Here is a 26,912-nt window from a genome sequence, read left to right as displayed (position 1 = left end):
GAGAATTGTAAGAAATTATTACGAACAACTGTATGGGAAGAAATTTGACAACTTAGAGGAAATGGACAAATTCCTGGAAGCATATAGTCTTCCAAAACTTAATCAAGAAGAAGCAGAAATCCTGAATAGACCAATAACAGCCAGTGAAATTGAAGCAGTAATAAAAAAAACTCCCAGGACACAAAAGCCCTGGATCGGATTGCTTCACAAGTGAATTCTACAAAACATTTAGGAAAGAACTAAGTCCTATCCTCCTCAGACTATTCCAAAAGATACAAGAAGAGGGAAGACTCCCAAACTCGTTCTATGACGCCAGTATAACCCTAATTCCAAAACCAGGTCAAGACACAACTAAGAAAGAAAACTACAGGCCAATATCGCTGATGAACATAGATGCTAGAATCCTCAATAAAATATTGGCAAACAGGATCCAGCAACACATTAAAAAAGATCATATGCCACGATCGAGTGGGATTCATCCCAGGAATGAGAGGACGGTTTAATATTCACAAATCAATAAACGTAATACACCACATAAACAAAATGAAAGACAAAAACCACATGATCATATCAATAGATGCAGAAAAAGCATTTGATAAAGTACAACACCCATTTATGATGAAAACTCTCGGCAAAATGGGAATAGAGGGAGCATATTTCAACATAATAAAGGCCATATGTGAGAAACCTGAAGCCAACATCATACTCAAAAACTGAGAGCACTCCCCCTGAGGTCAGGAACAAGACAAGGATGTCCACTCTCTCCACTCCTATTCAATATAGTCTTGGAAGTCCTAGCCACAGCAATCAGACAAGAAAAAGAAATAAAAGGCATCCAAATTGGAAAAGAGGAAGTAAAACTGTCATTATTTGCAGATGACATGATAGTGTATATAGAAAACACTATAGACTCCAAAAAAAAAAAAAAACTACTCGAACTAATAAGTGAATTTGGCAAAATAGCAGGGTACAAAGTCAACACTCAGAAATCGAAGGCATTTCTGTACACCAACAACAAAATCTCAGAGATAGAAACTGAAAGAAAAATCCCATTTACCATAGCAGGAAGAAAAATAAAGTACCTACGAATAAACTTAACCAAGGAGGTAAAAGACCTGTACTCAGAAAACTACATAACACTGAAGAGAGGAATTAAGGAAGATACAAATAAATGGAAGCATATACCATGCTCATGGATGGGAAGACTCAACATCATTAAAATGTCTATACTACCCAAAGCAATTTATAGATTCAATGCGATCCCTATTAAAATACCAATGACATTTTTCACAGACCTAGAACAAATACTTCAAAAACTTATATGGAACCAAAAAAGAGCCTGAATAGCTACAGCAATTTTGAGGAAGAAGAACACAGTAGGAGGAATCACAATACCTGATATCAAACTATACTACAAGGCCACAGTAATCAAAACAGTCTGGTACTGGCATAAGAACAGACATATAGCTCAATGGAACAGAATAGAGAGCCCAGAGATAAACCCAGGTCTATATCGTCAACTAATATTTGACAAAGGGGGAAGGAACATCAAATGGAGTGAAAAGAGCCTCTTTAACAAATGGTGTTTGGAGAACTGGACAGGGACATGCAAAAAAATGAAATTAGACCACCAACTTACACCACACACAAGAATAAACTCAAGACGGATCAAAGACTTAAATGTAAGCCATGACACCATAAAAGTCCTAGAGGAAAAAATAGGCAGGAAAATTTCAGATATCTTGCGTAGCAACATTTTCACTGATATATCTCCTAAGGCAAAGGAAATAAAGAAGAGAATTTAAAAAATGGTAGTATATCAAACTAAAAAGTTTCTGCTCAGCAAAAGAAAACATCAGCAAGATGAAAAGGAAACAAGCCATATGGGAAAATATATTCGCCAATGATATCTCAGACAAGGGATTGGTCTCAAAAATATATAAAGAACTCATACGACTCAAAACCAAGAAGACAGACATCCCAATTAAAAAATGGGCAAAGGACCTAAACAAACACTTCTCCAAAGAGGACATAGAGAGGGTCCATAGACATATGAAATAATACTTAACATCACTAGCCATCAGAGAGATGCAAATAAAAACCACAATGAGATACCACGTCACACCAGTCAGAATGACCATCATCAACAAATCAACAAACAACTTGTGCTGGAGAGGATGCGGAGAAATGGGAACCCTGGTGCACTGCTGGTGGGAATGCAGACTGGTGCAGCCACTATGGAAAACAGTTTGGAATTTTCTCAAAAAACTAAAAATGGAACTACCTTTTGAACCAGCAATTCCATTGCTAAGACTGTATCTGAAAAATTTTGAAACACCAATTCAAAAGAATCTATGCACCCCTATGTTCATAGAAGCACTATTTACAATAGCCAAGTGCTGGAAACAACCTAAGTGCCCATCTGTAGATGAGTGGATCAAAAAACTGTGGTACATTTACACAATGGAGTACTATGTAGCAAAAAGAAAGAAGGAACTTCTACCATTTGCAACAACATGGATGGAACTAGAGAGAATTATGCTTAGCGAAATAAGCCAGGCAACAAAAGAAAAATACCTTATGCTGTCACCTATTACAGGAAACTAATGAACAACACAAACAAATGAGAAGAATTGAACCATAGGTATGTAAACAAGGAGTAGACTAACATTAACAAGGGGGGAGGCGGGAGGGAGAGAAGGGGGTAAGAAGGGGAAGGGTCTAGTCAAAGAACATGTATAAATGACCCATGGACATGGACAACTGAGCGGGGACTAAATGTTGGAGAAAGAATGGACAGGGTGCAAGGAAGCAAGAGGGGGAAAAAAGTGGGACAACTGTAATGGAAAAACAAACAAAAAATTTTTAGTGGAGGAAAAATGAAAATATAAAGAATGAAAATGCCAGTTCAGTGAATATTAGAAGGACAAGGATTTTCCTTCACACTGTATATTTTTCTTTCTATCTCATCCCTCTAGAGTTTGACATTCTAAACAAGTAATGACATGAGCTTCTTTGCATAAAACTAATAAGACCAGTTGTTAATAGAGGTTTTTTTTTTTGACCAAGACTTTGACTGGAATATCATTTCTAAAGGAGACATGCTTGGGCTCAGGTTGTTACCAAAAAGCTCTGAGGAACTGGGAATAACTTTCGAAGGTAATAAAAGCCCATGAGATAAAAGGCCTGGTATTGCGGTTGGTTGTGCTGTCCACAGCAATCTTTCCAGGGAAGGAATGAAGGTTGTTTTCCTGAAATATGGCTAGAAGGGACCTTAAGGCACAATGGAAAACCAGAAGGATTTGGAAAAACAGGCGTTTACAGGCAAGGCTGAATGCCAGGTATGTGGCTCAGCTTCTGTGCCCTGAAGGGCAGACTGAAGGTCACCCTAAATGTTCCTTGCCTAAGTTCCAACAAAGCAGAACTAAAGATCATAAGTGATCATTTGCTGTTCTTGTTGTGTTTATGCAAATGAACAGGATAAATTTAAAATGGACTTAATGAAGTCCCTTTAATGACAAGGGGTGGTAATCTTAGGGAGAAAAATCATTATTCAAGGAAAATCACAATGATCAGTGGTAGACTATAAAGTAGTGCAGCTAACCATCTTTAAAGTTTCTTTTCATTTAAAATATGTTTTCACTTGAAAGTTAAACTATGTCTGTGGTATCATCAAAGATATTTAAGTTACAGGCAAGAAGAATGTCAAATACCTTGCAACTGTGTGTCTTTCCAATAAGACAGCCTTACAGATTTAGAGACTTGTTTTTGGATTATGTTACATAAATTAACATGTGTTTTCTGTTTTCAAAGGGCATAAGCCTATCATCGCATTACCTGAGTGATTGTCTGTACATATAAGCCTCACTTAATCCTGTCTGCAGTGCTGCCTTCTTAGACTCAATGGTTTGGCTGAACTAAGTGGCTGGGTTGGTGAAGAATGGGGTGGTCTGTGGGCTTCACTTTAAAACTGGTTCCTGGATGGACACGCTCGGTCTCCCTCTACAACTAGAGAGGAATACAACTACTTCAAAACAAAAGATAACTAGAAATTCCAGAAAATAGAACTACACGGAAGCCCAATGTATGAAGTTATAAACCAGTGGCGCCCTTTGGGCAGGTAGAAAGAGCGAAAGGGGGCAGAGCTGTTTGCGGTCGCACCAGGGACAGCAGCAGGGATAACAATCCCAGCAGCAGGGAGAACAATCCCCGCTGCAGTCAAACCCCAGCAGCTTGCAACTCGAATGCTGGGGAAAGCAGCCACCACATCGCCTTGAACAGTGAGGCCCAGAGGGCGGGAGGATGGATCCCGGTCTCCTCGCGGAATAACTGTGTGAATCCATCTTGGACTCCCGCCCCCACACAAAGCGCCACAGGGCTGCAAAATAGGTTGTGGAATGGCGCTGGTCGCTGGGTTGTGACGACAAAGGGCCACGGCACAGCAAAAAAGGTTGCGGATTGCCGCCGGTCGCTGGGTCGTGACAAGTACACAGGCACTGCCCCCTATAGCCGGCCCAAGAAAACAAAACGCATCTGTCAAAATGAGGCAGACAACTATAGAAATCCCGGTGGCGCAGCTCCTCAGGCAACAGATGAAGAATCTGACAGATGAACAAATAAGAAACCTGTCAGAGGCTCAGTTCAGGACCATTGTTATCAGGTGGCTTACCGAATTAACAAAAGATCTGGAAAAAGATGAGAAAGAATAAAAAAACACTCATAATGAAAGGAACAAAACCACATACGAGACAGATGGTGAGGAAAAAAAATCCAGAGTTCATATCAACAAACCAGAACATAGAGAAGGAACAAACAGTCAACCAGTGCAGAGAGAAAAAACGGGAAGCAAGGATGAGAGGATCAGAAACCTCTGGGACAGCTATAAAAGGCCCAACATAAGAATCATTGGTTTGCCAGAAGGCTAAGAAGATGAACTAGAAATTGAAAAATTAAGTGAAAATATAATAAAGCAGAACTTCCCAAACTTGGGAAAGGAAATAGACTTACATATCCAGGAAGCACAGAGAGTTCCAAAAACACTGGACCCAAGGAGAACCACTCCAAGACACATTATAATCAAAACGTCAAAAGTTAAAGATAAAGAGAGAATCTTAAAAGCAGCAAGAGAGAAGAAAAGAATCATGTACAAAGGGGTCCCAATTAGACTATCAGCTGACTTCTCAAGGGAGACCCTGCAGGCAAGAAGGGACTGGCAAGAAATATTCAAAGTAATGAAAAGCAAAAACCTACAACCACGAATACTCTATCCAGCGAAATTGTCATTCAGAATAGAAGGGCAGAGAAAGTGTTTCCAGGACAAAACAAAACTGAAAGAGTTCATTAGATCCAAACCACTGTTATATGAGATGTTAAAGGGACTGGTTTAGAAAAAGGAGGATCAAAACTATGAAATCTAAAATGAAAACTGCATCACAAGAAACAACAGAAGCTAGGGAATTGAAACAAAGGCAAACTAAACAGGCAATGAGAGTGGAAAAAGAACTATAGGTATGGGGAACATATTGGGGGGAGGTCAACAGGGAGGGGTTATGGGGAGAGGGAGGGAGATGATATAGGAATTAAGGATCATGGTAGGAGGAAATGGAATAGAGAGAGGTTGAGAAGAACTATATGCACAACTGATGGACATGGTCTAAAAGGGGGGGACAACTGGAGGGAGGGGGGCCACCGGGTGGAGGGGAGCAGAGGAAAGGGAAATTGGAACAAATGTAACATTATAATCAATAAAAGACATTAAAAAATAAAAAATAAATAAATAAAACTGGTTCCTCTTTTCTATCCTAATGGCTTGGACCGAAAGGGCCCAGTGGTCTGAGAGGGGGGAAACCTAAATTATTTCCCTCAGCCCAAACTAAGTATAATGGGCAAAAGGGTTTTGGACAGGTGAGATGTGCCTGGCACACCTTCCTCCAAAGAAGCCCCCTACTTTTTTCCCTAATGTGGGAAATTGAAAAATTAATCCCTGCCTTTTGTCATCTAGTAGTTATGGATTGAATGATGTCTTTTAACCCTTTTGCCAAATCTGTTGCCTCCAGAATACAACAAGGATGCCAGCCTGTTAAACCAATCACGCCATTGTCTGGGACAGCCAACTGACCTGGAGTCTACACGATCCTTCCCCATGTGGGAAGGCCACCCTCCCCTCCACATCTCCCACTCTTATTAGGGATTTCTGGACCCAAGGGTAGGTAGGACGATGACCGTGTCCAGCTTGAAGTAGTTAGAGGAGCTTGAGACCTTTGCCCATTGTCCTTTATAAGATTATAAAGGGTCTTAATATCTGAGAGGGAGGGATTGTTATTTTTTATTGTTAAAATAATTAATCATTTATTAAAAAAAGAAGAAGAAGAATATATGAAAGGGTGAAGCGGGAGAGCTTGTATATACAAACCATGGACATGGATTTGGTGGGGGATTGCTGGGGGAGGGGGAATGCTGGGTGGAGGGGAGCAAAGGGGAAAAAATTGAAACTATTGTAACAATATAACCAATAAAATATAATAAAAAAGTTAATGTCAAGCAAAATAATCAAGGCACAAAAACAATATATATAGTATAATTCCATTTAAATAAAATCCAAAAATAAATTACGCTAACCATATTTTTTAGAAAGGTATACAGAAGTGGTAAAACTTAAGATGTAAATCAAAGACATGACTACCATGAAAGTCAGTATGGTGGTTACTTCTACGGGACAAGAGGGTGAACTGCCATTATGAACAGAAAGGGAACACTGTCAATGTTGGTACTGTCCTGTTGTGGATCCAGAGGGTGGTTACATGATTAATGGCTTTATATTTACTAAACCGCACATATCTATTTTATACATGTTGTTTGTATATTACTATAATACACAATAACTTTTAATAAAGTAATAGAAATGAGTGTATTTGAGTAAGAAAGTCCCAGGTAAGAGCTAAGTGATTAAGGTAGAAGGATTTATAAATAGTAAATAGAAGTAAGTTGTTCCAATCACCCAACATAGGACCATGAGAAACACAGTTTGAATGAATGAGTCAGAAGGTAAAGTCAGTAAATATAAAATAATACTCTTCTGTACTTTTTAATATACACTTGGCATAGCTAATACATGAATCTGCATCAGTGGTCCTTGACCCTGAAGGCACATTAGAAGGACCTGGGGAGATTTTTAAAGTTTTTAACATTGTTCTCACACTTGAGGATATAATCATTTATTCTCATAATCTCTTTCTGTATGTGTGTGTGTATCTATCTGTCACCCTTTTTCTCTCTCTTTTTCAAGTATTAGTAATTGTCATCAAAATAATACCCATTATTTATTAAGGGCTCCCTATCTGTAAGCACTGAAACATAAAGATTGTATTTTTATTTTATATTGTATATACACATATATGCACATATACATATATTTATATCCTCAAAGCAACTAATTTACAAATTAATTGAAACTGATTTTCATAAATATTGAATTACTTATTTAAGATTGCACAGCCATAAGTGAATACATGTGGATATAACATCCTAAACATGTTATTTAAGAGATGCACAATTAATCTTTTATGAGCCACCTTTGGCTTTTTTAAATAGCCAGATAATGGTCATAATTATGTCAGATAAGAATATTTCTACTATATTCCCTACCTGTGCTCTCTTTTTTCCAAATGGTCTTTTTACTGCCCTCTATAGATATCAGGCTTATCTTCCAGCTCTGGATCTTTTGTTTCTCCCTCTTTCTAACTCTCTACTCCAAGGCTAGTCCCTACACAAATATCTTTGAAAGGGTAGTCCAGAACAAAGGCACTCAGTGCTTCTGCTCCAAAGATGGGCAGAAATGCAAGAGGCCTATGGTGACTTATCTCTCAACAAAAACTGTTTTATTCAACTACTTAGTGTATCTTAAGAACTTTATGTGTTTTGGTATTATTTCTTAAGAGAATGAGATTTATTTGCAATTAGAAAGCAAAGAATCCACAGGAGTTATCTAAGAGTTATACTCATGAAAGTCTTGGGTTGTAATCACAAGATTCTCATAGATAGATCTAAATATGAGTGACATTTTTTCAGTTATTATTTATAATGAACTACTGATTATCATTTGGATAGCTGTATCTGTATGCTCTGGCAATGTGGTTCCTATTGATGACCAAAACAGATGTACCATGCAGTTACCCAATCCACTGCCTATGTACAATCTTTATAATAGTTAGCAATAGATAATTCAGAAACAACTTATATCTTTATGCCATAAACTAAAGGTGACATCTAGCAAGTGTCGTATAAATTTAGTGAACTCAAAACCTTTTTCAGAAGCCAAATCTTTTTAGCTGAATTGCCCATTTAATTTATCTATATTGACAATAACATATGCTTAATATTGCCTTCAAGTTGAGCTATAAAATATAAGAGCTATACCAGTGGTACTAATGATACTTGAGTTTTCCCTCTTTCATTAGGGATATAGAAGACATTCATTATAGTGAATGCTGTGATGTGCTGTCTGGATTACCTGCACTTCAGAACCAAAGCATTTGGTCTCTCAGCTGCTGATAGGGCTGGCAGTTGGCAATTCTTGGCTGAGCCTCTCTCCAGATTGCCTTCAGCTGAAGAAAGCCATATTGGCTCAAAGTAGCTGCCATCAATTTAACAGAACTTCCTCATTCAAGGTCATGCTTTCTTCCTTAGAATACCCTGGATCAAATTACTAATCGATGACGGGGAATAAAGGCCCCCACCCTCAGTGAAGGTATATGGGAACAAAAATAAATAGATAGATAAACAAGTAAATAAAAGGAATCCTGACCCACATCCAGCTCACAATTTGTCCACTGGGTTCAGAAACCTACCCAGTATTCATTTCCCTAATCCTTAAATATATCATTGGAATGGAATACTTGGTAGTTGGCAAGTCCCTTCCACCTTTCCCTTGATTTCTTGAGATAATGTGATAGGGAAGACTAAGTAGAAGCCCCTCAAACTGCTTTACCTTGTAAACTAGGGGAATTTTTGCTTCCTGTCCCTGCAACTCTGTGCTCTTCAAACTTAGAAGTCTTAATTCCTGGAGGGAAAATGCTTCTAGCAGTGGACATAGCAAGAGTCCTACTAAATGTTAAACTACATCTAATGCCTGGGTTCCTTAGGCCAAATGATCAGAGACAAGAAAAGTGTCACATGCCTGTAAAGGTAACTGACCTTGATTTTTCAAAGGCAGTAGGGCCACTATTACCCAATAGGGACAAGGAAGAATATCTTTGGCACCAAGGTAATGGGCATTTCTTGCTTTTCCCTTGCCTAATTTTGACAGTAAATGGAAGTCTAGTGGCCTCAGTCCGAGAAGAGCATGATGACCTATGGTCTTGATCTCTCAAGGTATGGGTCACCCCAACAGGTATGTCACCTAGATCAGTAAAGGTGCTACTTGAGGGTGGAAAAATCTAAAATGGGTAGCAGAGGAAAGGTCCAAGAGTGTATATTGTGGCCTTAAGGATGACAAGAGGAGCTGTAGTTACCTTATCCACCTTGCTCTTATAAGTCTCCCCAGGAGAAAAGGGCCTACCCAGATCCAGAGGAGCTGCTCCCAAAACTTATCACATGAAGCCAGTGGATCTTAACAGCAGCATGTGCAGTGTATGCTGCATTCAGAACTGATGTGATCATTCCCCCACCACTGGTTTACTGCTGGCTGACACTAAACTGAGTCCCTTTCTGAGAACTGCTTTCTGGAAAAGAGAGATGCCTCATTCAAAGCCACATTCAAGGATGAGTGCAGTAAATAGCATTATAAAGCATCTCCTATACCCCCTTCCCTTCTTGGATACTGAAGGAAAAGACCAGTGGGGAGGGTTACACCTCTGGGTACCATGGAAACTAACACCTTCCCAAATCCCTGATCACTCAAGCCCAGCCCAGATGTTCCTAGGGGTGTTCACTGGACTCCAACCATGGTCAGGCCTGGCAACAAATGTGAGCTTGCCTGAGAGCTCTCAGTTGGTTCAGCCCTTTGTTCTCTAGACTCTTAAATACTGACTGCTTTGACTTTTGTGGTTATGTTTTGGTGATGTGTAGTCAATGTACCAATATGTTCACAACATAGAATCATGGTAATATAGTGTATTTTGTTTTTTTTTAACTGTCCAGGAAAAAGTAATAAATTACAAATATAAAATTAAAGTGAAAACAAAACAAAAATAAAGTCACACCTCCTTAGTGGGAGCAAGCCACATCTAGTAAATGGTCAATGCAGGAGTAAAACTCCAGTCCCTGCCTCAATTAAGGATGACTCAGAAGTCTTCAGAGTTTCAGAGTGAGATTGGCTAAAAACATTGCTGAGCCTCAACCAGAGTTTAATTTCTCCACCTGACCGATCTGCCTTCCTCATAGGAGTTACTACTGAGACCACTCTCCAAGACACTCCCTGTACACAAATGCCCATATTTCTTGGGAACTTGACCTGTTACACTTGCTTTATTTTCATTAAAATCAGGACTCAAATACAGAAAATCATTAATTGATGAGGAAAAAAAGACAAAAATACTTACATGGGATGTTGCTTTAAAACTGCTGAAAATAAAATTTTCATCAAAATATATAGATAATAGTTGCTGTTTTATTGAACTACATATTAATCCCGTGCAATATATTTGCATTTATTTGCTTCACTGCACATATATATTTACATTAATAATATTCATTGTGCTATATTTACATTAATTATGTGTCATAATATATAGTCTGAGAACTTTTAGATATATATTAATACACAAGCCATATGCATTATACCAAAACAATATAGTATTTAATTTTTTTATTGGTAGTGATAGGGATACGCCAAAACTAAGAGAAAGATAACATACCTTCACAGTATGTTTAAGTGTTAAGAGTACATCAAGCCTTTCATCTTGAGAGAGATTTTTCAGCATAATGCATTTATAGATGTTTTGCAGCTCTCTGGCTCTGATAGTGAATTGTGTATCCATCTCAATTATTTTGCCATCACATCTTCTCCATATCTTTGGAGCTGCACACTTAAAAATAATATATTTATCATTATAAATTAGTTAAAGGCTAAAAAAAAATTTAGTTCTTTCTGCTAAAAATTTATTTTAATATCATGTGCTTTATAAATAAAAGTATCACTAAAATGTAAAAAAATTAATTGAAAAATGTGTTGACCATGAGAGAGTAAGACATTTTAAGGGAAAAATTATGAGAGAGCTCTTCAATGTTCAAAGTAGAAACATACCTACAGGATTCAGAATATGCTACTAATTTGTACTAGCTAGTACGTTGAATGGCCTGAAGGGTACATGAAATAACTCGTTACCCCCTTGGGAAAAAGCATGCTAACTTAGAATTTTTTTTTTTTAAATTATCTGCTTGTTTTAATTATAGTGAGTTGTATAAACGTGTCTTGATCATACTTTGCCAATTGAAGACAACATTTGTAGAGTAATTGTTACAATCCTCAATGTGTTAAAACTAAAGATATCATGAACTCTGTGAGTTTTAGTTTTGTTTCCTAGATTAATCAATCTATAACAAGTTCCTAGTTCTTCACACAGCAACTGTCCATCCTGAAACAGCTTTATTTGGCTTGTGGTCCCTGCCTCCCTCATGATGGCTAACATTCTCACTTTCTATTTCCAGATCTGGCATGGTTCCTCCCAACTATTCCACCTCCCCCACTGCCCTGAAGCTCACTTCCAGGTTAAGAATTCAGAGACCAGAGACAGGAGGTGGAGCAAGTGCTCTGCAGACTTGGGGACATCAGCACAGTCTTGAATGATGGTGATTAAGTCTGTGTTTGCCACTGCTTCTGTGCCCTCCTTTAAGATGCATTCACCTGGAAATTTCACCATGAAAACTCAGTCTATTTGCTTTTCTACTTTACAGTATAAAGCTGCTTGATTTCTTTCAAACAGGGCTGCATTATCATGACTATTAACTGTTCAAATGTTGGAGGCTGATTGGTAATTGCTTTGGAGAGCTATAGTTCAATTTATGCTGTACTTACAACCATTTAAATATTAGGTTGGATATAATTTAAAGTTTAACTAGATGTCAAGAATGTAGACTAGCCAAATAAAGAAACAATATAAAGATGTATTTGGTATAACAGTATTATGAGGAATTTTTAGTTAAGTATCAAATATATTTATATTTCATATTAGCTAACTACATTAAGAACTACAAAGTAAGCTTGAAAAATATATATTTGATATGCTTTCAAAGTAATGATATCATTTTCTGATCAAAGCCAAAATGAATCAGAAACTTTAGATCCTCAGTTCTAGTTTTAATTCAGCAAGTAAGAAGCTTCAGCCCTATAAATAAATTATATTTTAGAGCATAAATCTAATATTAAATAATATAATGTTAGTAGGCTGACAGAATTAAATAAAATTTATTAAGAATTATAAAAGGGAAGGACTTCTAGGCAAGGTGGAGGCCTAGACAGACACGCTGTGTCTCCCTCCAAAACTAAGAAGAAATACAACTACTTCAAAACTAGAGACAACCAGAAGTTCCAAAAAATCGAGCTGCATGGAAGTCCAACAAACAAAGATATAAAGAAGAAATACTCATCCGGACAGGTAGGAGGGGTGGAGCCAGGGCAGAAAAGAAGCGGTTTGGTGGCAGTGGCACTGGAGGCAGTGGCAGCAGTGGCAGGCCAGCAGAAAGCACAATCACATATTTTAAAAAGTGAGGTGGGACACCTGGGGAGCGTTCCCAGTTCCTGACCAGACCATGCAGCTCACTGTCACAGGGCTGGGGAAAATCAAGCCTCATTGCTTCTGACTGTGCAAACCAGTGGGAGTTGGGGCAGAAGAAGAAAGTGCGGGTCTCTCAGCAGAGTCCACTTGTTTAAACGGCCCCCACAGTCCTAGAACATCCGCAGACCAACCCACTCTGGGAATGACAGCCAGGGCAACAGCTAGAGAGGAGTCAGTCCCATAGAGAGGTGGGAAAAGTGCCTGGAAAAGGGGTGAGTGCTGAGCAAGCAGCATTGTTCCCTCTCTGACTCCACCCCCACATACAGCCATGATGTGGTGAAATGGGTCACCCTGTACTGAGGAATACCTAAGGCTCCTCCCCTTATAATGTAACAGGAGCAACATCTCTATCTAAGACACAGAGGCAAACAAACACAGGAGTCTGTCAAGATAAGGAGACAGAGAAGTATGGCCCAAAGTGGGGAATGGATCAAGGTTCCAGTGGGAGAACTAAGAGATGAGGAGACAGTCAACCTCACAGATGAGGAGATAGCCAACCTAACAGATGAAGAATTCAAAACACTGGTGATACACATGCTCACAAGATTGACAGATATGCTTGTGTATGGCAAATGCATAAGGGAAGAAGTGAAGGCTATGCTAAGTGAAACAAAGGAAAATCCACACAAAACCAATGGTGAAGGAAAGGAAACCGGGGTTCAAATCAATGTTTTGGAACATAAGGAAGAAAAAACAGTCAACCAGTACAAAAGGAGGAAACAAGAATTGAGAAAAATGAGGAGAGGCTTAGGAACCTCTGGGACAACTTTAAACATGCAAACATCTGAATCATAGGGATGCCAGAAGGAGAAGAAGAAGAGCAAAAAATTGGACACTTTTGTGAAAAAATAATGAAGGAACACTTCCCAAATTTGGCAAAGGAAATAGACATACAAGTCCAGGAAGCACGGAGAGTCCCAAACAAGCTAGACCCAAAGACTACACCAAGACACATCATCATTAAAATGCCAAAGGTGAAAGATAAAGAGAGAATCTTAAAAGCAGCAAGAGAAAAGCAGAGAGTTATCTATGAAGGGGTGCCTATAAGACTATCAGCTGATTTTTCAAAAGAAACTTTGCAGGCAAGAAGGGACTGGCAAGAAGTATTCAATATGATGAAAGTCAAGGACCTACAACCAAGATTACTCTATCCAACAAAGCTATCATTTAGAATGGAAGGGCAGATGAAGTGCTTCCCAGACAAGGTAAAGCTAAAAGAGTTCATTATCATCAAGCCATTATTGTATGAAATGTTAAAGGGACTTATTTAAGAAAAAGACCAAAACTATGAACACTAAAATGACAACAAACTCACAACTATCAACAACTGAACCTAAAAAATAAAAACAAAATCCAACTAAGCAAACCAGAATAGGAACAGAATCATAGGTATAGGTATCATTTGGAGCATTATCAGCTGGGAGGGGTAGGGGGAGAAATGGGGAAATGGTGCAGGGATCAAGAAGCATAATTGGTTGGTACAAAATAGGGGGAAGTTAAGAATAATATAGGAAAGGGTGAAGCCAAAGAACTTATATGCACGACCCATGGACATGACTAAGAGGGGTGGGATTGCTGGGGGGAAGGAGGTACTGGGCAGAGGGGAGCAGAGGGGAGCAAAGGGGAAAAAAATCGGGACTACACTAACAACATAATCAATAAAATATACTTAAAAATAAAAATATTAAAAATTAAAAGAATTATAAAAGGGAAATAGCTCTATAATAAAGTGTTTTATCATTTAATTATTATCACTTAGACATAAAAATATATTTGTTTTAAATTGAATTCAGCTTTGTTTGGAGTAAGCCTCAGAGTGTTACTGAAGTTTAATGATTGTTTCAAAGCTCTTTTTAAACGTTTTAAGGAGTAAGGAATCTTAAGCTAAGTTTGTATGGCAATATTTGAAAGTCTAATTTTGCATGCAATTTTCCTCAGGGTTGGTTCTGTTAAATGTAATCTTCAATTAATGTGGACAATACCTTTTGCTCTGCAGGCTGGCTGCAAGCTGGTAACTTATTTCAGTGGTAATAATCCAAGTATAATAACATTTTAATGAAATACCTAGTTTACTGTATTTTTTTTTTAATGATAGATTGATTTAACTCTATCTTCCCTCAAAGTTTTTAGATCCATCTAATATAGTATGATATAGTAATACCTTGGATTTTTCAAAATATATTCAACATCCTGAACCTTCCCATCCTTCAATTTTTAACTCAAACCCTACCTTTTCCATAAAGATTCCTAACTGAACCAATAAAATTGCTAGTACCTGAAATTTTATTGTACTTATAAATGCACACACATGCATGTTTGTAGTCCTGCTATTTCAGTCACTCAGAACATTAATGAAACTTGGGTCCATATTGTTCTATAAAGATTTTATGTTTGTTAATTCTGTATCTCCCAAAAGATTAAAAGAATAAATTTCTCACTTAAAGGACTCATTCGTTCAGCCAATGAATATTTATTATGTTTACTATTTATTACTCAGTGCACTAGATACTTAGTAGATAAAATACTATCCTGATTTCAAGAACTCTCAAATCTAATGGAATGTAAAGATAAAGAAATAAGTAACTAAAAGAAGAGTGATTATGCTTGATGATTGCAGGTAAACTGGTAACTATAGGTTGCTATGAAGCACCGAACTGGTGAAAAAAATAGTATCTAAGATAAAACCTGAAGAAAAACTAGGAGTTAGCCAGGGGAAAAGGAACTGAGTGATATAAAGAATCCTAGATTTGAAGTTCCCTAGTTTTAGCACTGAGAAGATATTAAAAATCCATTTGGCAAAGCTTTTTTATACTCGGATTTATTTCTACCAACACTGATAATTTGGTCTTCAAAGCTCAGCCTCTTTAATTTCAGGCCTTAAGATGTTTGTTTTTTTTTTAACTGTGATGCAGGAAAATGTCAATTTTGCTGATTTTTCTTTCCTATTTCATCTTTTCTTTGAATGCTTTGGCTGTACTAAGAGATGTACAGCAATCATGTTCTTAAATTGGTTCAGAAAACGGGAACATAATAAATTCCACTTTGCTGCCAACAAATGAGACAGCACAGACTCTGGACGAGAGAAACAGAAGAACAGCAGGAAGACACATTTCAGGGAAAGGAAGGTGGAGAGATAACAAAAATATTTACAGCAGGCTATCACAAAAGAGAAGAAATGACTACACTCTGAGAGAAGGTCTTTTCTTCCTCCTAAATTAATACTAAAGTCTTGAAGTGCACAAATTAAGAATAATCGTAACCCACCCAAAGCTACTGGGCAATGATCAACTTTTCTTTTACATAGCAAAAGGGTTTTGTTCATCCACAGAGGACACTACTGTGGTGCTCAGAGAGGCAAGAGATGGTTGATTTTTCTGTCCCATTAGCTGTTGGCCACCTGAGTACTGAGAAAAAACACTTAAATTACACAGCTAACATGGGTTTCAGTATTTTAGTTTGTGAATATGAGAAGTGGCATGCAAATCAAAGAGAAGCAAAGAAATAAATGACCTTGACTCTAGAGAAAGCCTTCTACAAAAATGCACGAGGTTTCTTTACACAGGTGGGTAAAAAGCATCCAAGATATATCAGAAAACGGCTGGTGATTTTTTGTTCAGATTTCTTAACCTGTATTTCTTTAATTCTGTGAACGTGTGAGTTTTTAACATTTGATAACCAGTGGAGGCCAATGTTTGTTGTGTTAAGCATATAAATGATTGAATTAATGCTTCAAAAAAGTCTTTAGATTAATCCTTTTAAGGAGAATGAAGTTTTAGTATAGAATTCACAATAAATGATTGGTCCAATGCCTGGATTGGACTAATTTAAAATCATATCATTCATTACTTAGAGAAATTCTATTTTCAGGGTAAAAGATATAAATTAATTCAATAACCCACATACTATTTAGATTCAATGAAGTTCACCCAAAACTACAACATAAAATTTTATTCTCCAAAGTTATTTCCAAAGTATAGGAAAATAAATGTTCTCTTTACCAATCTATATACTATGGTGCAAAATATGAATCTTAAAATCTGCATTATGGCTCTGGTTGTTATTTTTGACATTTGAAAAAACTCTAACCTTGTCTAGCTTCAGGAATTAATTAAAAGCTATTTTTTCCTTAGCAATAAAAAAACCGGCAGATTAATAAATCACTTCAAGTTTTATGAACTCAACACTGACTGCTCCTGAATATTAGAGGCAACGTTAGGCATGGGAGCTTGAGGTGGTAAGGAGGACAGACATAAAGAAGAGTAGACATTATATGAGTATTTGCAAATGTTACTATAAAATCTTTCTTAACTGTTTTCTATGATATTCACTATGATACCATATACAAAAAGATGATTAAAATGATTTTGTATTCAAATAACAAAGACTTTATAATTTACTATAACAGGCTAAAAGCAGGCCCAAAGCCACCATTAGTCAATGTTTTTAAAGACTGCACTACTTAGGTTATGTGATGGACTGTGGAATGACCTTGTGTGTAGTTGCTCCATTCTGGGGTTGTGTTTTTCTTGCCCTATACAGCACTTTGGTCAAAACTGAGGTAAAATTCCCTTGTACCAGCCAAAATATCCATTTCCTCTAAATCTTAGCCTGGGGATTGGTGATATTAACTGGTATATCATCCAGGGTGACTGCAGATTTAGAACTATAGTTCTAAAGCCTATGACCCACACAAAAAAAACCCATGACCCGTGCTATGTACACATTCTGTTGGCTAACTTTTCCACCCTTCCTTCAATCTCTGGTCTTGCATCTTTGTGTGCTGCGCTGAATCAGTCTGGACATTAAAACCTGGTCATTATTCTCATTCTCCTCTTAGAAAAAAATACCACCTTGCATTTAATATTTCATTTATTTAGTAATATAACTTAAGAAGTCACAAGAAGTCACATGGTACCCCATTACCTTTTAACTGTATTCTTACTTTCTTTTTCTCCTGGCAATACAAAACAAAAACAAAAACAAAAAAAAGACAACTCCATTTTACTGGCACAAAACAATTCTCCCTACACTGTGGATCCTTCAGAGCCTTAGATTCAACTTCAACAATTTATCAAAGTTATTTATATGAAACAAACAAAAAAAATCTGCCTAATGGGGATTCTTGTGAATAAATTTTCCCAATCTTATTTGTGTGTGTGTGTGTGTTTGAGAGAGAGAGAGAGAGAGAGAGAGAGAGAGAGAGAGAGAGAGAGAGAGATTTAAAGACCTTATCTTAGAGTGATATACTTCACGGGAAAGAATAATGGTCTTCAATTGGCTCCACAGTCACTGTTATATGTTGGGATTTAATCTACTTTTGGACTCTTTATAATTCAGAAGCTGTTTAGAGATGATGCTAGACGTGAAGCTTGGGGTATGGGTGGTGAGCAGAGTACAAAAGCATAAGAAGAATAGACAATGTAAATGTATTTAAAAGAACTTAAAAATAGTTTATAGGAAACAAAGCAACAGAGAAAGCACAAGTGGGAAATCCTTTACAAGGTGCTGCCCACCTTTCCTGTGTATTGGTAGCTCAGAGTATTCAGGCACCTTCAAACACACTTGGGTTCTGGGTCCATGTTGTACTCCTTGGTGAGGTTAATAATCAGCCACATAAGGAACACGGTTCCCAGTGATGAAACTAGATTCAACATAAAGCAACTTGCTTAAGGAATTAATCTGTTTAAAATATGAATCCAGATAAGTATGAATAGTATGGCTTTCATGGGGTAGACTCATCTTTTCTCAAGTGAAGATACTCAATAACTTGAAATGACAGTATCTATACTGTGTAATTTCTTAAATATAAAATTATACAATTATTTCTGTCCCTGATTTTTCCTCCCTGCCTTTCTCCACAAGTATTTATTGATATTTTGTGATAAGCTCTGTGCTAAAATATGAGGATTCTGAGATAATAATAGCTCTTGCCTTTAGAAGCTCAGAATCTAGGAAGGATTCAGCCATGTAAATAGATATAATAAAAACTGACCACAATGTACTAAGAGAAGAGTGAAACAGTCTCATGAAAGCATACCATGCAGGCTAAAGTAGGAGGATCAGTGGATCCTTTCTGAAACAAGGGGCATCTGAGCTTGTTTAAAGGGTAAATAACTGGCTACTGAGGCAGAAAGGAAAGGATGTTCCAAGTAGAGGTAAAACCAGATGTAAAAGAATCAGCAGCTCATGATCTTTCTGAGGATGCATAAGTACTAACTGAGCATGGCTAGAACAGTGTGGCTGGAGAAGTGTACAAGGAGACAACAGTGGGGTGGGTGAGGTATTCTGAGAATCACTTATGAAAATCCTTGTTCCCCAAAGGCAGTGAGAAAGGGGCAGGGGCAGAAGCTCTATTTAACGAGGTCACTATGAAGTGGCAGCAGTATGGAGAAGGGAATTGAGAAGTGAAATTGGAGGCCAAGAGCCTAATTTGGAGATATAAAGTAATCCAGATGAGGAGGACATCCAGAATTATTTAAATAAATGTCAAGCTCACACACACAAGATAAGCCCTGTCTCATGACAGCCTCCCAGGGGAGAAAGGGCAACAGGAGAGAGGAGCTGCCCAGAGCAAATCCTCAGAAGCCTCCCATTTTTTCATGTTCCAATTGGATCACAAGGCATTCCGCCCAGACTCAGATTAGTTGCAGTGCAAGTCCTTGCCTACAAGGCCTATATGGATACATGTGAAGTCATCAGAGTGCCAAGATAGAGTCTTTTCCTTACAGGCAGTAGCAGTGGGTTTGGAAATGAAGCAATGAAGAACTGAGGAGATTATTAAAGTAATAGAACAAACAAGTTGGTGACTGATGGCTGTCAAGAATAATGCCTGGAGCTATTTTTGACTTCCAGTCAAGATGAAGGCCTAGACTGACACACTGTGTCTCCCTCCACAACCAAGAAAGAATATATCTACTGCAAAACCAGAAATAACCAGAAGTTCCAGAAAATAAAGCTACATGGAAGTCCAATGTATGAAGTTATAAAGAATTGGTGCTTGTCTGGATGGGTAGGAAGGGTGAAGCCAGGGCGGAGAGGTCAAGCTGTGCTGGTGGCAGCAGCTTTGGTGACCGCACCAGGATGGCAGTAAGCACAGATACCTGTATTTAAAAAGAGGTGAGAAACGCCTGGGGAGCACCCTGGCTACAGACCAGACCTGTCAGCTTGTGATTCCAACTCCAAGGAAGGCAGACCCCCCCCCGCCCCATTGCCTTGGACTGTGAGGGCCGGAGGACATGGCAATGGAGGAGGAGGCTCCCAGTCTTTCAGCTGAGAATGAATGGCAGGAATCCACCTTGGACCCCCACCCCCACAGAAAACACCACAGTGTGGTGAGAAGGGTCGCCCAGTAGTGACAAGTGCAGGGGGCTCTGCCCCCTATAGTGTAGGAGGTGTGACAACCCTGCCCAGGAAGCAAAGGTAAACACAAAACTGTCAAGATGGCACAGATCATGATAGAGATCCCAGTGACACAGCTGACTTGCCAGGAAATATCAGATCTAATGGATCAGCAGATAGAAAATCTTTCTGAGGCACAGTTTAGAGCTTTAGTTATATGAATGCTTACAGACCTAACAGCAGATCTTAAACAAGATGGGGAAGGAATGAAGGCTAGTCCTGCTGAAATGAACAAAAACACATATGAAACAAGTGGCGAGGAAAAGAAAACCAGGGATCAAATCAACAAATTGGAACATAGGGAAGGAACAAACCATCAACCACTGCAGAAAGAGGAAACAAAAAGTGAGGAAAATGAGGAGAGGCTCAGAAACCTATGGGACAGCTATAAGCAGGCCAACATCCAAATCAGGGTTGCCAGAAGGTGAAGAAGAAGAGCTAGAAATTTAAAAATTATGTGAAAAAATAATGAAGCAGAACTTCCCTAACTTGGGGAAGGAAATAGACGTACAGGTCTAGGAAGCACAGAGAGTTCCAAAACAACTGGACCCAGGGAGAACCATGCCAAGACACATTATAATCAAAATGTCAAAAATTAAGGATAAAGAGAGAATCTTAAAAGTAGCAAGAGAGAAGATGAGAATTATGTACAAAGGGGTCCCAATAAGACTATCAGCTGACTTCTCAAGGGAGACTCTGCAGGCAAGAAGGGACTGGCAAGAAATACTCAAAGTAATGAAAAGCAAAAACTTACAACCAGGATTACTCTATCCAGAGAAGCTATCATTCAGAATGGAAGGGCAGAGAAAGTGCTTCCAGGACAAAGTGAAACTGAAGGAGTTCATCAGATCCAAACCATTGTCATATGAAATGTTAAAGGGACTTGTTTAGGAAAAAGAGGATAAAAACTATGAACATTAAAATGAAAACTGCATCACAAGAACCAACAACAGAAGCTAGGGAATTGAAACAAGGGCAAACTAAGTAGGCAACGAGAGTGGGAAAAGAATTATAGGTATGGGGAACATACTGTGATGAAGTCAGCTGGGAGGGGGAAGGAGGGAAAAGGAGGGAGATGGTACAGGAATTAAGAAGCATAGTAGGAGGGAGTGGAGTGGATAGGAAGATGTTGAGAACTATATGCACAACCAATGGGCAAGGACTAAGGAAAGGGGGCCACTGGAGGGAGGGGGTCACTGGGTGGAGGGGAACAAAGAGAAAAGAAGTTGGGATAACTGTAACAGCATAATCAATAAAGCATATTTTGTAAAAAAGAATAATGCCCTACTTTCTGCCTGAAGCAACTGAGTAGGTGATGAAACACTCCAAGAGATAAACTATGTGAGCACCATGCAATAGGATAAAGTAAGAGGTGTGGGATGAGGAATGGTGAGATGTTATGACTTCGGGGTTGACTGGGAGTGGACTCTTGGGACATCTGAAGAGCAAAGACAGTAGGCATTTGGATGTGTGATTTTGGAAGCTCCTAAGAGATGTCTGACCTGGAACTATAGGGAATTCCAGGATTTAGAGAGTAGTTAAAACCACAAGAAAAACTGAAATCAAATAAGAGAATATACAGGTAAGATAAGAAGAGGGCATTTCTAGTATAAAAATATATATAGGTTTTTAAAACAAATGCTCTCAAACAAGAATTGTACAACTTGAATCCCTATAGACGAATATCTTGAAAAACTCCATTCCTTTTTTTCTTTTTCTTCCTTCCTTCCTTCCTTTTTTTTTTTTTTTTTTTTTTTTTTTTTTTTTTTTTTTTTGGTGGCTGGTTGGCTTTCAGTTGTTTGGAAAGGTCAGGTTTATAAAAGGGAATTGGTCACTATAGAAATGGGCTATTTAATATCAAATATGCAATTTCTCCTCAAAAGGGTAATTACTTTAGTTTTTCCCTTAATTGTATGTTTTCATGGTTTTCAATAATCATACATCCTTTTGGCCAGAAATATCCAATCAGTTAATGACCTGGTAAGCAAGAGAAAAACATTAATTGATAGCTATTTTCCCCAGGCTGCTTACTATATTGGCACCCCAGACAAGACATTTTGTGAATTTAATATTCCATTTTATCAGGGTGTGCAGTTCACCTAATTTCTATAGCCAGACTAAATCTAAATGAACAGTTACAAGGAAAGTATTTATATTTTCCCCCTTCATTGGTCCCTTTATTGAGAATGAACATGTTAATTTCATGTTACTTGTCAATCATTATTCTAGGTTGCAGTTAAAATCTAAAGAAGTGTCAGAAGAAAGAAAAATATAGGGATAATTTTTTTAAATACATCACCAAAATGCTAAATAAAATTTATGAAAATTCTTAAAATGTAAATATTTTAGTTGTTATTTTATACTTCTAAATTAAGGCTACACTGTTATTTAAATAATTGGTACTTCACTGACCTTATTCAAAAAAGCTTGTATTATTGCTTCCTGGTTTGCCATATAAGAAATATATCTATGTCTCCCAATCGAAGCAATAAGTTGGGTCTCTTTGTCCAGAAGTTCACACAAAGCAGCTTTCCTTTTTGCTCCAGTGAAAGATTGGTTAATGCGTGCCAGTTCTTCTTGTCGCCAGACTAAGGGATTAACATGAAAGATTCAAGTTTTAAAATCCCACATCTTTACAGGGTATTTTTTTACCATTACATCTTGACAAGCAGTATTTTATTTTTGTATCAATTTAAATAAAATTCTATGTGAATAGAATCATTCATACTATATATCTGATATATTAAAAATAAGATGAAATAGAAGCTGAGAAACTGAAAGCAATAAAAGTAGTCAAACAAACAGAAGCCAAAGGACATCAGTACAGCAGTCCCGCTCTATATTGTGGTTCACTTATTGCAGCCTCACTATATCGCAGGATTTTTTAAAATATTATATTTAATTATTTATCAGACTTTTTGCTATAACGCGGGGTTTTACAGTACTGTATATGTATGTTGTTAAAGTTACATAGGTTTAAGAGTGTAGAATATGTTTAAGAACATAAGTAGTGTTTATAAAAGTGTGAAAAAGGTTAATTAAGGAGTGGGAAAGGTTAATAAGGGACAGACAGTGGTTTATAAGTGTGTGGGAAGGGTTTATAAGGCCTTAAAATATATATAAATACTAAAATAAATGTAAGGTTCCTACTTCGCTGACTTTCACCTATCGTGGGGGGTTCTAGAGCGTAACACCCACAATAAGTGAGGGAATACTGAACAGATAACACCAATGTATGCCTCTAGGTGAGCATGTCCATGGATTCCTCCCCAAGGCAGCAGGTGTGTCTGCCACCCATGCAGGTTTGCGGAACTTTAGCTTCACTCAAGATCCCCTTAGCCCTGAACACATCAGAATATGCTGAATGCTCTGGCCCCACAAATCAGCCTTTTCTAACAGATGTCTCATTCTCCTCTTCCCTAATCCACACAGGAACTGTGGTTTCAAGGGATAGCCAGACCTTGCCTTAACTTCCTTTCTATTCTTACGGCTGCACTAAAAGAAAAATCAGGTTTTTTTAACTGTACTGTTTACTTCATCTCCTGTTTTCTTCCCAATTCCTAGCCCCATCTTTCTAATTAAACATGACCATAAAAATGACAGCAGCTTACTATGTGCCAGGCTCTGTGCCAAGTGCTTCTTGCATATATGAACTCATTTACTCTCCTGACATGCCAGTGACTAGGTGCTACTATTTTCCCCTATTTTACAGAAAAGGAAACAGGAAAAGAGAGACCCTGTAACTTGCCCAAGGTAGAGCCTGGACTCAGACTCTTGGTAGTCTGACCCCATGGTCCATGGCATTGACTGCTCTCTGCCTCTCAAAAATATGCCATCCTTTGAATTTTACAGTCCTTTTCAATGAGAACCTATTCATTGGTTTACTCTAGAGAGCCACCTTTATTTAGTAGCCATCTAATTCGTTCTTCTTAAATGAAGATAATTTATAATTACATTGTCAGAATAATGAAGTTTTAGACACTTATGGACTCTATTCTGGCCATAGAATCAAACCTATACTTTTTCTGAACTTAAAAAAAAACCTGGTTCACTTATCTGGTTATTATACCTGCTAAAATTCTATCACTTCTTTGCCAGTTAAAAACACCCAATAACCATTTTTGAGTAATTATCATGTGAAAGGAACTCCGTAAAGCTTGATGGTACAAACAAAAGTGAGAAAGACATATGCCTTATTGAAGGAACTAATGTTTCCTTGCTTCTCTGCAATTGGATAGGCTGTAAAATCCTCCCACAAGAACAGAATGTCTGCTTCTCTTTCCATTTATCTTTACCCAAAAGCCTGAAATTTTTTACCATTAGGCTTAAAGACTTCCTTTGGGTACATCTTTTCTTGACATATAAGATTACTTCCCCTTATCTTCTATTAGGTATGATTTAATCAAGTAAAATGTACTCTTCCTTTGTTATATTCCAGACATGATTAGTTTTTCATCATGTTACAGAGATAATGCAAGATATATTGCATTTATATATCATTTATATAATTAGAAATTATAATTTTCTTCTATTAATATGCCAGATTACTTTAACACCATTCTCTGCATTGAAAAGTATGTATCTGAAGCCATAGTATTATTTCTAGCCCTCTTCTGCTATAACCACTGCCTTTCATGACATCTACTTTTACAGTGTTATCAGATCATTTTTTCTTCCTCTTAAATTTCAATCTGAAGTCATCCTTATCAGGTCAAAAACTTGCCAGTCATGTTCCTTATAAGGATCTACTCTGTCCCTTACCAGGAATACATTATTCAAACACTGTATAGCTTCATTTGTCCAAAAAGAGGAGTTGTAAATTTAAGAGCTAAATGTTATACAAGTCCAGGATATTCATGATTGATGAGCTTATCGTTTAAGACCAGCAACCAGAAAGAACTTCTAAAAATTGAACAAACTCCATATACCAAAAGGTAGTAAATGAATGAAGATAAAAATTGTTTGCTTGTGAAAATAACTGAAAATATTTATCTCATTATATGGATTTTCCCAGGAAGCAGAAAAAAAAATTGAATGATGCTAGTAGGCTTATTCTTAATTTTACATTAGAAGCCTTCCTGACCAGTAATAAATTTAGGTCACTAGGGTATTATTTAAGATATTCTGCCAACCTCAGAGAGCAAGATATTCTCCCTTAGATGAACAACCTCCCTGTAGATCTATAATGAGGGATGGAACACGATGTCAGAAATATACCATGTTCTAGCTACTAATAAGAAATAGAAAAACGTAGGAATCAGGATCAGCTAGACAAAACTAATTTGATATTGCATTTGACTATGTCCAGAACTATACATAGAAGACATTGAGGGAAACAAGAGAGGTTCTACCCCCTTTTATAAAATATATGTTCCCTAGGGGTGATTTTATTTTTCTGCATTAAGTCCAGTTTTAATTTATCGTGTTCATTTGCATAAACACAACAAGAGCAGCAAATGATCACATATGATCTTTGTCTGCTTTGCTGGAATTTACACAAGGAACCTTTAGGTTGACCTTCAGTCTGCCCTTCAGGGCACAGTAGCTAAGCCACACACCTGCCATCTCCTACAGATGATTTTTAAAACTGGAATGATATATTAGTTTGCTGGGGCAGCCATAATAAAGTATCACAGAATGGGTGACTAATGGGTGTGAAATTTATTTCCTCAGAGTTCTGGAGTGTAGAAGTTCAAGATCAAGGTGATGGCAGGGATAGTGTCTTTGGAGGGCCTCTCCTAGTCTTGTAGATAGCCATCTTTCCCTGGTGTCTTCATATGATATTCTTTCTGTGCATGTCTGTTTTCTAATCTCTTCTTCTTATAAGGACACCAGTCAAATTGGCTTACATCCCATTCATAAGACCTCACTCATCCTTAATTACTTCTTTAAAGGCCCTATCTCCATATACGGTCACATTCTGATATACTGGGGATTAGGACTTCAATATATGAATTTTAGGGGAACAAAATTCAGCCCATATAACCCAGTATTTTTTTAAAGAAAATGATATTAAAAGAATTGGTTCATTTGAAAGAATACATTTATCTCCTTAACTTATCTTCTTTTACAGATGACTAACTTCCAGAGTCTGAAGTTCAATTATAAAATGGAAGTATAAGACTAGTATTTAAAGTTCATACACATTTTAAAATTTCTGAGATCTAGTTGCAATTTGAAAAATAAAAAATATCATAACACTCAATATTTTTTCCATCACTGCCAGTTCATATGCATCTTCTTTTAAAAATTCTCATAACTAAATAAATAAATATATTCATGCATACATACATAAATTTCTCATCACAGACTGGAAGCCTGAAAGTCAAGAATGAAGAAAGATTCAGGCTGAAATGCCAGGGCCAGATATGTCAGTGAACTAGGCCCAGGGAGTCTGCAGAAGCTGGAAGTCAAGATACCTTGAGATCAAGAGGTAATAATTAGAGTAGGGGCAGAAAACACAGTTAAGTCAAAACAAAGCAAAAGTTAGAAGATTTAATTCAACACATACTAGACATATCAGATGCCACAGGTAAAAATGTCAACAATTAAGAGAGTGGTGTGTACAGAGATTAATGGGGCAAGGAAAAGAGGCTCTAAGCTCTATTCATGCTGTTGAGAAAGGTTTCCCAAAGATGTTGACCCCTATGCTGAATTTGAGATAAGAGTGACAATTTAGATCAATGGACAGATAAGTGAATGAATGATGAATGAATGAATGAATGAATGAATAATTAATAG

General features: G+C 37.5%; 1 protein-coding gene across 1 annotated transcript in view; it reads right to left on the bottom strand.

Annotated features, from left to right (window-relative positions):
• Positions 1 to 26,912, bottom strand: part of IQUB (IQ motif and ubiquitin domain containing) — an 85,799-nt gene that overhangs the window by 20,307 nt on the left and 38,580 nt on the right. Inside the window, exons 8-9 of the mRNA XM_090286775.1 lie at positions 22,584 to 22,759; positions 10,854 to 11,024 (exon numbers count right to left, since the gene is read on the bottom strand). Of these exons, the coding sequence (XP_090142901.1) occupies positions 10,854 to 11,024; positions 22,584 to 22,759 (347 nt within the window). The remainder of the gene's footprint in view (positions 1 to 10,853; positions 11,025 to 22,583; positions 22,760 to 26,912) is intronic.

This window comes from Furipterus horrens, unplaced genomic scaffold (assembly GCF_987537825.1).
Source record: "Furipterus horrens unplaced genomic scaffold, mFurHor1.1.pri manual_scaffold_9, whole genome shotgun sequence".
Classification (NCBI taxonomy): Eukaryota; Metazoa; Chordata; class Mammalia; order Chiroptera; family Furipteridae; genus Furipterus; species Furipterus horrens.
Note: the sequence above shows the minus strand (reverse complement) of the source record. Positions and strands in the feature narration are given on the sequence as shown.